Genomic DNA, 13270 nt, shown 5'->3' on the forward strand with positions numbered 1-13270 from the left:
TTCTTGGCATCAATAAAACTCTGTATCTTCTATATTGGTAAGTGTGTTCAGGTGTGTTGGCCAAGCCCACTAATTTGGCACACCTGATCTTAATGAGGGCTTGTTTCCTTTGAAATGGGCTCTGCTTGAATAGACTGAAATCAACAGTTTTGTATAGCTCCATCCTAGTTTTTGCTAGCTCCATCCTAGTGGCTCAGTGAACTAATTCCAAGAATGAAAATTATAGGTTCAAATCTCACTGATGCCGTGTCACAATTAAAAATAAATGCGTTTGCATGATTAAATCCTAAGGAAATGAATTTCCATATGTCCGATCTGTGCATTGTGTTAAAATAAAAGTTTACACAAAATAAGATAGCAGTGTAATTAAGTCTTATTTGAACAAAAACTGTTCTCAGAGCGTTAATAAAACCTCCAAGGAAAACTTTCAAGGAACCAGAGTAAAACATTATCGAAACCTCCCTGCAACCTAAAAATAAATGTTTGCAGAACAGGATAAAATGCTTGCTTCTATTCTCAGAATGTTTAAAAACGTTTAGTTTTACCGGTCATGAAATGCATGGCTTCGTTCCCACACCCAAAGTGAAACCAAAAACAAACATTCCCACAACTTCCAAGGACCAAATGTGCTAGATGGGTACTCTCGGAAATCCCAGACCTAGCTGGAATATTACGAGAGGCAACCCATCTGACTAAAATAACTATTATGACATCCTCACTGTGTACTGATCATCTCTGTTGTCAACTGCTGGAGATGTCTTAGAGCATTGCTATAGTTATATGGAAAGAGGGATAGACAGTCTGATTCTTCTTCCAGTATTGAGATTCAATGGAGTCATAAAGGCAAGTGCAATGTCACCCTCCAGTGATAGGAAAATATAATCCGTGAAATCACCAATATTATTTGTAGACACATTGCTGGTTTGGCATTTTTGGGCCTATCAGGTATGACATGCAACCTTTCATAAAATTATATATAAATGTCTTGGAACATGTGGCCTTGATAAAATATAAGAGTACATTGGTAACTTCTAATTCGTAACAATAAATATTACATGTTGCCTAATGGGCCCATTAACAGCTTAAAATTAAATATTTGTGCGTTCTGTTGCCTAAAGTCGAGGTAAAGATGAATCACAGATTATCCATTATATTGACCAGACGCTCTAGTGGCCGCTCTAACAATTTAAATAAATGTCTTCAAAAATGGAAGGCAGTCGGAGGAGGCAAGATCAGGTGGGAACATTCTAACCAATGAGGGGGAAGACACGCGTGTGAACAACAGGCACAACGGTTTCCACTAGTTACCACGGTCAAAGTCAAAGATAGCGTGGCTATATCGTAAAAATCATGACAACTAAAATGTGCATTGTTCTGACTTGCCCAGTTAAATAAAGGTTAAAAATAAGATAAATGTAGAAATAGGCGGGGTTTAAGACTTTGTGGTAAATACTGACATCCAGGCACAACATCGATATAGTTTTTTTTTCTCACAAAGTTTCCGTGATGTACTTATGTCAGTACACTCGTAACAACGGAATTAACCATTTTTAACAAAGAAATCTAAATTTCCCAACTGGCTGATGATACTACTATTTTCTTAAGAGACAAAGACCAGGTCGCCCATGCCCTTAATGCTATAAATGCATTTTCTATTGCATCAGGATTCAAACTGAATGTTTCTAAATGTGAAATCTTATGTTTATTTGACTCTGATAATAAAGAAATAGAAAATATTCCTGTAAATGACGGTGTTAAATATTTAGGAATACATATGTCAAAAAACCACTTAGTCAGACAACATGTGAATTTCTCTCCTAAAATTAAGAAAACCAAAAATATATTTAATAATTGGCTACAAAAATATCTTTCTATACTTGGGAGAGTGATTCTGTCCAAGGCAGAGGGACTGTCTGGTTTTTGTGTACCCCTCATTATCTTTATTTGTAAATCCTGCTACTTTTAAAGAGATCAACAAGACCTTTCTTGACTTTATCTGGAAAAATAAGTCTCACAAACTAAAAAAGTCAGTCCTTTCTAATAAAAGAGCTGAAGGCAGTCTGGAAGTGTTGGATTTTGTGACATAAATTACACTTTCAAGATCAACTGGTTGAAAAGATGTTTGATCAATACTGATTCATTATGGTTCCAAATAATGTGTTTAATAAGTTTGGAGGTCTTCAATTTTTACTGAAATGTAATTATATTCCTGAAAGATTACCTGTTAAATTGGCTAGGTTTCACCAACAAGTTTTAATGGCCTAGAAAATAGGTTTCCTGCACAATGTTTCCCCACACAAAGCTCTTTTGTGGAATAATTCAGACATAACTGTAAGGAATAAGTAATCATTTTACCCCAGCTGGAATGAGAGGAATATTGACTTTATTCTTGATTTTTTTCGACAACAAGGGTAATATTCTCACATATGAACAATTTATAACATTGAAAGAGTTTCCAATACCTTTCAGAGAGTTTATTTCTGTGATCAAAGTCGTTCTACACTAATGAAATCTCATCTTAGCTTTGGTAATGATCACAAAGTTTATCCAAAACTCAGATTGGAAGGCATGGGCTTACTTGAGAAATATTGTTGCAATAAATCTATAAGACAAATTCTTCATTCACAAAACTAACTTACACAGAGAGGAAATGTTTTTCTGGAACATGCTTATTCCTGACATTGTCTGGAAAAATGCATGGTTAAGGCCTTACAAATATTGTATACCAAACAAAGTTAAGGAAGTGCACTTTAAAATTTTACATAAGATATATCCATGTAATTCTATGATGTCCAAATGTGTGGTGTAGTATCCCAGGAGGTATACCCCAGGGGATGGTAAGAGGGGAGGTACGTGATGCAACGTTGGCTCCCTCTGTTGGGAATACGGGAGCTGGGCACCCCGACACGGACAGCTCTAAGAGGAGGTAATTAGAGGAAAGTGTCAACCAGCCGTGGAGGCCAAATGAAAGGAGCACGGTGGCACACCGAGAGGAGGGGGAAGAGACCGACACCAAGCAAAGGTAGAGAAGAAGGACCGAGCGAAACCTAAGTGATTTTCTTTGTTATATTTATTTTCTGTCTTAAAGTTATTTTTGTGGACTAAAGCCTCCCTGTCTCTGTGTCAATCTCTGCACGCTCAACCCAACACCCCACGGTTTACCACAGTGGCTATTGATGATATCTGCGTTTTCTGTGAAAAAGGTGAATCTGTCTCACTTGTTCTTTGAATGTAAATATGTGTCATAATTTTGGGAAAACATTGCGAAATAGTATTTACCATTATGAACACTACACACGTTTCTGACATGAAGGATATAATATGTTACTATTGCAAGGATAACAAGACCATTGAAATGATTTTTTTTATTTTTTTTTATTCTTGTCAAATACTTAATACATGATTGAATGTAACTATTTTATTAAAACATTAACCCTAGTGAATAACAAGAATAACATTTTCCTGAATCATTACAATAAGATTTTTGCACTAGATTTGTTCAAATGTTTGTATTACTTGATATTGTTGTATTGATAGCATTTTCTTGTTAATACCATTCGTTCTATTTTGTTTGATGTAACAATGTAAATTGTTCTGTATTTTGAATTTAAAAAAAACTTGTTACAGAATCATTAAGAAACATATATTTAATCAAATAAGCCACATGTAGCAAATAAGCCATTATAGGTTTTGTCAACTAAATTCAACACTCCCTCATTGACCTCCATACAAAAACTCCTCACTTGTTGAGCAAAAAACACAAACTATACCTGCCAGAGAAAGATTTTCGACCAAGTTCTCCCCCTCACTTCGCCTCTTCTCTGGTTACATTCCATTCTCCACATTGAATCCTTCAAGTCTTCTTCTATAATATGGTGATCCACAAAAAAAACATTTAAAGTGCATACCACTACCTACTGTGTTGGAATGTACGACCAATCATGATTGGGCCAATTCTGTACTACCTTGAAAATAAAAATGTTTTGGAGAAATGTCCTGATGAAACAAAAATAGAACTGTTTGGCCATAATGACCATTATGTTTGGAGGAAAAAGGGAGAGGATTGCAAGTCGAAGAACACCATCCCAACATTGAAGCATGGGGGTGGCAGCATCATGTTGTTTGGGTGCTTTGCTGCAGGAGGGACTGGTGCACTTCACAAAATAGATGTTATCGTGAGGGAGGAAAATTATGTGGATCTATTGAAGTAACATCTCAAGACATCAGTCAGGAAGTTAAAGCTTGGTCGCAAATGGTTCTTCAAAATGGACATTGAACCCAAGCATACTTTCAGAGTTGTGGCGAAAAGGCTTAAGAACAACAAAGTCAAGGTATTGGAGTGGCCATCACAAAGCCCTGACCTCAATCCTATAGAAAAGATGTGGGCAGAACTGGAAAAAGTGTGTTTGCGAGCAAGGAGGCCTACACACCTGACTCCGTTACACTAGCTCTGTCAGGAGGAATGGGCCAAAATTCACCCAACTTATTGTGGGAAGCTTGTGGAACGCTACCCGAAACGTTTGACCCAAGTTTAACAATTTAAAGGAAATGCTACCAAATACTAATTGTTTGTAAACTTCTGAACCACTGGGAATGTGGTGAAATTAAAAAAAGCTGAAATAAATAATTCTCACTATTATTCTGACATTTCACATTCTTAAAATAGTGGTGATCCTAACTGCCCTAAGCCAGGGTATTTTAACTATGATTAAATGTCAGGAATTGTGAAAAACAGTGTAAATGTATTTGGCTACGGTCTATGTAAACTTCCGACTTCAACTGTAGTTCTACCAACCTGTTTTACAGCCTCTGCATATGATATATGGCAGGTATCATGACTGATCCTATTTCTGAACCTCTCCAGCAACTCTCTGTACCTGGCATCCACCAAACGCTGCACTGTGTTCTCCCACACAATTACTGCACTTAACCTTCACATTTCTTCCACATTCACTGTAATCATGTGCACCTCCACACACATGTTATTTATTTTACATTGAGCAGCTACATGTCCCCTTCTTTGCCATTTAAAACACTGCAGTGCATATGGGACAAATTCTCTAACATTGAAACTAAGGAATCCGATCTGTACTTTTCCTTGTAAGACTTTCTCAAAACCTCTGCATCACTGATAAGCTTTCACTTGTTTGACCCTCTTTCCTACTGATCAACCTTTTGGCCTCAATCACTCTGCCTCTCTTCACATTTTAATATCTTTGGGCATAGACATTAGGACCCCAGTGATGACTCCCCTCAATCTAGCATCAGCACCAGGGACATGGCTTTTAATCTTCTTCCCATTAAGTTTTTCCATTTTCAGAATCTTCTCTTGCTGAGCCTGGCTACCACACAATATTAACAATCTACCATTTCCAATGAACCAGGCTAATTTCACTTCACCTATCTTTCTCTACAGCATTAGTTAGACGTATAGGGTGTAAGTGAGACCGTGTGGTCTCATCAAACACGATCACTACTTTCCACTCCAACACATCATTACTCTTGATTCCTACATTGTCCCTCTTTATCATTTCTTTACTAGATGATCCACAGCTTCCTGTATCATGATCTCTCTTCTTTCCACTACCGATTATTCCGGTGCTTGACCCTCATCCTTCTGCTCCATACCATCAGAACGGACACCCATCTCGTTAGCATTCCACCACACCTTTCGCTTCACCAACCTTTTCTCCATTTCCTCCATTTCGTCTGCAGTACTAGCCGCCATTTCCATCCTCCAACCCTCTCGCCCCTCCAAGTTGTCAGTTCTAGTCGTTATATTTCTATGCATGTATTAATGAAGTGTCAGGTGCTCAGAAAAGACACCTTACTGCAATAATTATTCAGCATAGTAAACAAAACCAACAGGAGGCTTATACAATCGGCATTAACTTTAAATTAATGAGAGTTGTGTATATATCCTACGTTATTAAAGACATTTAATGTAGACAACATTTTTCATTTCAAATTTGATCAATGTATCTATTATTGTAAGCGATCTCGTGTCTATTACCAACCGCGTCCTCTCCCGGTTTCGAATGGTTGCATGTTCTGTGGTGAGGCTGTTGCTATAGTAACAGGTACGGAGAGCAGACAGTAGTGGCGCTGGTGAGCGACAAGTAGCGAAAGGTGTTGAGGGTTTCTGAATGTGAAAGAGTGAGGAGGAAAGACGTGCGGTTAGGGAGGCTGCAAGAAGGGGGGAAGTGACGGGTCTGCTTGAAAAGAAAGAAATGTCGGAGAGGATCGCTTCATCATGTGGAAACCTTTATGACACCACGTCACTCCTTCTCCAGTACTGCAAAGGTGAGTTCACTTTTGACTTGCTTGCAGCTCCGAGTCGACCGGTTTTGATATGAACCGTGGCACACTGCTGGGACTGTAGGTTTGCATGCACCTGTTTGCAGGTTCCCTACCAGTTTACACGAAACAGACATGTAGCTCGAGCTACAGATTATTGAATAGAATGTTAGCTTGCATCGTTAGAATGATCTATGGTCGATCTATCCATCCATCATAGAGCAGGCTGTCGTGAACTTCGTTAACCCACTGCTATGTTGTGATAGGTGTAACCCAGAGCCATGTATTTAGAAAAATATTTGGTTCAGGTGTAGCCGAGCTGCAAACCCTCTGACTTTATGTAAAATATTTTCCCGACTGGGGGAAAACGGATAGGCTATCTCTATGATATTTAATAGTGGAACTATTTGCATATTATGGTTTCACTGTTCCAGATTAAGTGTAATTGCCTTAGAGAGAAGATGAATTACACTGTCGTGGCTTCATATCTCTGTTGTCATCTCTCTGTTGTAAATTAGAGAATGGTGTTCACTTTTTGAGGGGCTGCAGGGGCTGGACATGACTGTAGTGTAAAGGGTGATCATAACAATACAGCTCATCAAAGAAAAGCTGATGCAATGATGCTGTAACTGGCCACATCACAAGACCAGGTTCATGCACGTGAGAAGAAAAGAAAAACACACACCTCTGGTAATGTTTTTTACTCTACAGTATTTAGTTATATTTTATGCACCCATGCTATCCAATGCAATTTGACATGGTTCACAAATCCAATTATGCACGTAAGCAGTGGGATGAAATTGAACTGCGAGTAAACATAGGATATTTGAAGGGACCGTGTAGTGTACCTAAATAGACTTGAAAGGTAATTTATGTATTGCTGAACAAAAATCTGTGAAACTCAGGTTCTGTGTATTGGGCTACATGTAGGTCTAAAAATAGCCTGTCATATTGAGTGACTGGTGGACAGACATGGAGAAAGGCATGTCATCTGTTCAAATGGCCAGGCTGTCCTTACCCTGTAACCATGAGAATATATTTCCCATGGCAGGGTCTACTATGCACAGTTCCCAACCGGGGTGTCCTGCCATGGTCTCCGTTGGCCAATGCCTACCCAGCTAGGACATAATGTTCTGAGAACCATATTTTTCTCAGAGCTTGGTGAAAGTGTGGTTGTCCTATGGTTATTTTGCATACAACCCTACCACAACTTTCTGTGAATGGTGAAGGACAGTTGCTTGGCTTTGGAACATTCCCAGCACATTTAAGTCACTTGACATAAAAAATAAACAAAATCTTGGTATTTCATTACTTTAACAGAACGTTTCCTAAAAGTTCAAACATGGTTACATTTCATTTCAATTTTGGTAATGTTATAGCCTCGTACGAACTATCCTGATCTCGCAAGCTTACATTCTGTTTCGCTACACGGATACAGTTTGGTCACGACAAGATTCAAATCATTTGAGCCTCTCCATTCTATCCGCTGTATGGCCGGACCAATCAGCATCCTCTAATAATCTGTGGGCACAGAAGTAGAAAATCATAACAACAATGGCTGCTCCTGAGGAGGTTGGTGTTGATTCTTCTATAGGAGCAGTTATATCAGAACTGGAGGACATCGCTTCATTGAAAGAACAGCAAATAACTGTCAAATCACATTTTATTTGTCACATGCGCCTAATACCAGAGGTGTGGACTCGAGTCACATGACTTGGACTCGAGTCACAAATATGATGACTTGCAACTCGACTGACTTTAACACCAAGTACTCGTGACTTAACTTGGACGTGAGCCTTTTGACTCGAACTGACTTGATACCCTCCCCAAGCCCAAATATATGAAGAATTATGCTATTAAAAAGTGTGTAGCGCGTCAACTCTTCATTTAACGGATTACAGTTTGAACAGCAGCCAATCAAATTGTGCCCGTGGAGAAAAAGTTGCGTGTGGAAGTGCAGAGGAACGTCGGCGGGTGAATTCAGATGGAGCCCTTGGAAAGATGATACCCCAAATTATTATTTTCGGATATAAAGACTACACTGTAGTCAACACAAAATGGATTACAACTTGCAAAAATGCGGGAAGAAACTGCTCAATTACAGATTTGAACAATACCAGATGAACAAAAGTGTCACAAGTGAACCACAACAGTCTCCAATCTGACAGTTCATGGAGACCCGTGTAGGGCAGTACAGCATGAATCATCCACAGCAGAAAGCTATCAACAATGCAATACTGTCTGACCTGGTTATCGATTGTACCTTGCCTCTGTCTATTGTGGAAAACAAGAGTTTTTGTCACTTTCTGTCATTGGTTGACAGTAGGTACAGCCCAGTGTGTCGTAGAACATTGACATCAAAAGTATACATTGTGTGCAAAAGGCATGAGGAGGTAGGCGATGAATATGTAGCGAGGGCCAGCCGACTAGAGCATACAGGTCGCAGTGGTGGGTGGTATAAGGTGCTTTAGTAACAAAACGGATGGCACTGTGATAAACTGCATCCAGTTTGCTGAGTAGAGTATTGGAAGCTATTTTGTAGATGACATCGCCGAAGTCGAGGATCGGTAGAATAGTCAGTTTTACTAGGGTAAGTTTGGCGGCGTGAGTGAAGGAGGCTTTGTTGCGGAATAGAAAGCCGATTCTAGATTTGATTTTAGATTGGAGATGTTTGATATGAGTCTGCTGCCAACATGAGAAAGGCATTCACGGTGTGCTTCCCCATTGATCAAGAAGATGAAGTAAATGACGAAGATCACCTTGATGACCCAGAGCTCTGGAATGACCTAGCCCTGGAAGACCAGCAAACAGTGGATGCTGCTATTGCAAAAAAAACAGCGCTTGCAGTGTTTTTCCCACACTCTCCAGCTCGTGGTGGGAGATGGCTTGAAAGAAACAAAAGAGATGACTCTCTTTCAAAGTTATCAAAAATCAGCTCACTGCTGCATACAAGCACAACATATAAAGAGGTGTTTGAGGCTGAATTTGGGGGAAGAGGCATCCCTGCTGTTGTCAACACAAGATGGAACTCAACACTGAAACAAATGAAGGTAGTTATCCAATGTGACCATCTAAAGCTCAGGCATGTTCTAGAAAAGTCTGGGCACAAGGAGTTGTTGTTCACAGTACGGGAGTGGAATAAGTTGAAGGAGTTGGTGGACATCCTGAAGCCATTTGGAGAAGCAACAGATATGACACAGGTGAGAAGATGGTCACAATCAGTTCTGTTGTTCCCTCGGTCCTGTCCCTGAATCACCACCTGGAGCAGCGGAAGCCTCAAGTCCATTTCCTGAGCGGCCTGGTCAGAAGTCTCCAGGCATCCATGAACCAAAAGATTTCTTGGAATCTTCATCAATGTGAAAATGGCCAGGACACAAGATGGAATCACTGCCCCCTTTTTAAGATCCAGTCTACCTTAAACCAGCTGCCTTGGATCCGGCTTTTTCTCTGATGTGGGTGGAGCACCATGTGCTCTTCAAGGAGGAGGTCAAGGAGGAGGTGGCACAAAGAGTGAAAGGTAAATTATTATTGAGTTTAATGTAACTTTTTTTCTCATAATTTAATCCAATTGACTGCAACAATAATACTACTTCAGTTTAACCCACTGCATCACCAATACTCTAATACCGACCTTTTTGTTTCTGCTTTTACATGTTTTGCCAGAACTGATTCTGCAAGATGCTGCAGGGACTGAGCAAGCTGTGCCTCTTGTTGATGAGAAAGAGCAAGAGGACTATAGTCTTGAACAAGAAGAAGGGCTGTTTGCAGCATACTGTAAGAGGCAGAAGAAAGCTGTTGGGACCTCTCCAGCACTATAGCTAAGTCACTACCTTGACATATGCAAAGGACAGAATGCCCTCTTGTTCTGGGCAATGAACATGAAGGCTCTTTCTTCACTGTCCCAAAGGGCCATCAGGGTCTTGGCAGTGCCTCCAGTGCCCCGGTGGAGCGTGTCTTCAGCAATGGTGGTATCATACGGCGGCCTTGTGCACAAATGACTGACAGACTTTTATCGAATTTGGTATTTTGCAAATGTAATGTATCATAGGGCCCTGAGATAAGATTTTTTTTTAAAGCATTACACATACACTCACACACACGTAGTCTCCATGTTCAGGTTTTTATCTCCCATCTTTGGGATCAGTATTTTATTCTCAGACATTCAGGCCAGTGTTCAAATTGTAGGCCTACTTGAATTTCAGTAGCAGTTGTTTTGCTGTACCTTTTTAATAAATGGCAGGATTGATTTAAGTGTATCTGGAGAGAGAGATTTTGTTTTTGTTGTTTTGTTGTTGTATTTCCATGGAAATATAAAGATAATTTGGAAAGTAATAAATATTGTAATAAACCTGTTGTTGAGGTTATTCACTGTAGCTCTCTTGTTTTACTAGATCTATGGTCATAGCCAATATTCGTACTGCCCATGCAAGTCATTGCCACTCTTTCCCCTCGGTTGGCACACAGTCTTACATGGAACAGGTTCTGGAATGGGAAGGGACAGAATATTCCCCATGACTTACACCTGGAACACGTCAGCTTCTTGAAGGCATTTTTGAAGGGCCTGGGTCCAAACATGACTGAGCAAGCAGCAGACAGGATTATCAAGTCCATTGGTGTCCTCAAGGACTTGATGGACACCGCAGACGCTGAGTTAGCAGCATTAAAGTCTAGTGGCATCCATCATGCTGCTCGCCAGACTGGGGACATTCTAGCCTTTGTGGAGGTTGTCAGGGAGGCAGAGCTGTTCAAAACCCAACCGGGCAGAGTTCACCTCATTCCCTGGTTTAAACCGCAACATTTTCTCAAAAGTGAAGTACAGTGAGTTCTTCCCATTTTGATTTGAAACAACTTAGGTGCCAGGCTAGCTGGGGATGTGGATTGCTTAGTCTGCCCTTTGTTATGGCAAGCCTAAATAAGTTCCGAAGTAAACACTTGCTTAACAAGTCACATACTAAGTTGTATGGACTCAATCTGTGTAACAAATAATAGTGTTTAACATGATTTTTGAATGACTACCTCATCTCTGTACCCCAAACATAATTATCTGTAAGGTCCCTCAGTCGAGCAGTGGATTCCAAACACAGATTCAACCACAAAGACCAGGGAGGTATTCCAATGCCTCGCAAAGAAGTGCACCTATTGATAGTTAGGTAAAACATTAAAGAAGACATGGTGAAGTTATTAATTACACTTTGGATGGTGTGTATCAGTACACCCAGTCACTACAAAGATACAGGCGTCCTTCCTAACTCAGTTGCCGGAGAAGAAGGAAACCACTCAGAGATTTCACCATGAGGCCAATAGTGACTTTAAAAACATTTACAGTGTTTAATGGTTGTGACACCACAATACTAACAGAGTGAAAAGAAGGAAGCTTGAACAGAATAAAAAATAATACAAGACATGCATCCTGTTTGCAACAAGGCACGAAAGTAATACGGCAAAAAAAAATTACAAAGCAAATAACTTTTCTTTTGTGCTGAGTACACAAATCCAATAATACACATTTAGTGAGTACCACTCCATATTTTCAAACATTGTTGTGCCTGCATCATGTTATGGATGTACACTACCAGTCAAAGGTTTTAGAACGCCTACTCATTCAAGGGTTTTCTTTATTTTTACTATTTTCTACATTGTAGAATAGTGAAGACATCAAAACTATGAAATAACAAACATGGAATCATGTAGTAACCAAAAAAGTGTTCAACAAATCAAAATATATTTGAGATTCTTCAAATAGCTACCCTTTGCCTTGATGACAATTTTGCACGCTTGGCATTCTCTCAACCAGCTTCACCTGAAAGGCTTTCCCAACAGTCTTAAAAGAGTTCCCACGTATGCTGAGCACTTGTTGGCAATTTTCCTTTACTTTGTGGTCCGACTCATCCGAAACCACCTCAATTTGATTGAGGTTGGGGGATTGTGGAGGCCAGGTCATCTGATGCAGCACCTCCATCATTCTCCTTGATAAAATAGCCCTTACACAGCCTGTAGGTGTGTTGAGTCATTGTCCTGTTGAAAAACAAATGGGATGGCATATCGCTGCAGAATGCTGTGGTAGCCATGCAGATTAAGTGTGCCTTGAATTCTAAAGAAATCACAGAGTGTCACCAGCACAGCATCCCCACACCAAAACACCTCCTCCATGCTTTACAGTGGGAAATACACATGCGGAGATCATCCGTTCACCTATAATTGGAACCAAAAATCTCCAATTTGGACTCCAGACCAAAGGACAAGCAAGTCTCTTCTTCTTATTGGTGCTTATTGGTTTCTTTGCATCAATTTGACCATGAAGACCTGACTCACACAGTCTCCTCTGAACAGTTGATGTTGAGATGTGTCTGTTACTTGAACTCTGTGAAGCATTTATTTGGACTGCAATTTCTGAGGCTGGTAACTAATGAACTTATTCTCTGCATCAGAAGTAACTCTGGGTCTTCCATTCCTGTGGTGGTCTTCATGAGAGCCAGTTTCATCATAGCGCTTGATGGTTTTTGCGACTGCACTTGAAGAAACTTTCAAAGGTCTTGAAATGTTCCGTATTGACCGACCTTCATGTCTTAAAGTAATGATGGACTGTCGTTTCTCTTTGCTTATTTGAGCTGTTCTTGCTATAATATGGACTTGGTCTTTTACTTGGTCTCTCTATCTTCTGTATTAGGGCTGAGGAGTTTTGCAGGATAAAAAAAAAACGTAATGGAGCTAAGCACAGGCAAAATCTTAGAGGAGAACCTGGTTCAGTCTGCCAGATACTGGGAGGTGAATTCACCATTCAGCAGGTCAATAACATAACACACAAGGCCAAATCTACACTGGAGTTGCTTACCAAGAAGGCATTGAATGTTCCTGAGTGGCCGAGTTACAGTTTTGACTTAAATCTGGTTGAAAATCTATGGCGCCACTTAAGTTGTTGTCAAGCTATGATCAACGACCAATTTGGCAGAGCCTGAAGAATTTTGAAAAGGAT

General features: G+C 40.0%; 1 protein-coding gene across 4 annotated transcripts in view; it reads left to right on the forward strand.

Annotated features, from left to right (window-relative positions):
- Positions 1-6095: 6095 nt before the first annotated feature.
- LOC109908918 (echinoderm microtubule-associated protein-like 1) overlaps positions 6096-13270 on the forward strand; it is a 34369-nt gene continuing 27194 nt past the window's right edge. For all 4 annotated transcript variants that reach the window (XM_031796039.1, XM_031796042.1, XM_031796040.1 and 1 more), the window contains exon 1: positions 6096-6303. In XM_031796039.1, coding sequence (XP_031651899.1) covers positions 6231-6303 — 73 coding nt within the window. In that variant the 5' untranslated portion in view covers positions 6096-6230. The remainder of the gene's footprint in view (positions 6304-13270) is intronic.

The sequence above is a fragment of the Oncorhynchus kisutch genome, linkage group LG18, assembly GCF_002021735.2.
Source record: "Oncorhynchus kisutch isolate 150728-3 linkage group LG18, Okis_V2, whole genome shotgun sequence".
NCBI classification, from domain to species: Eukaryota; Metazoa; Chordata; class Actinopteri; order Salmoniformes; family Salmonidae; genus Oncorhynchus; species Oncorhynchus kisutch.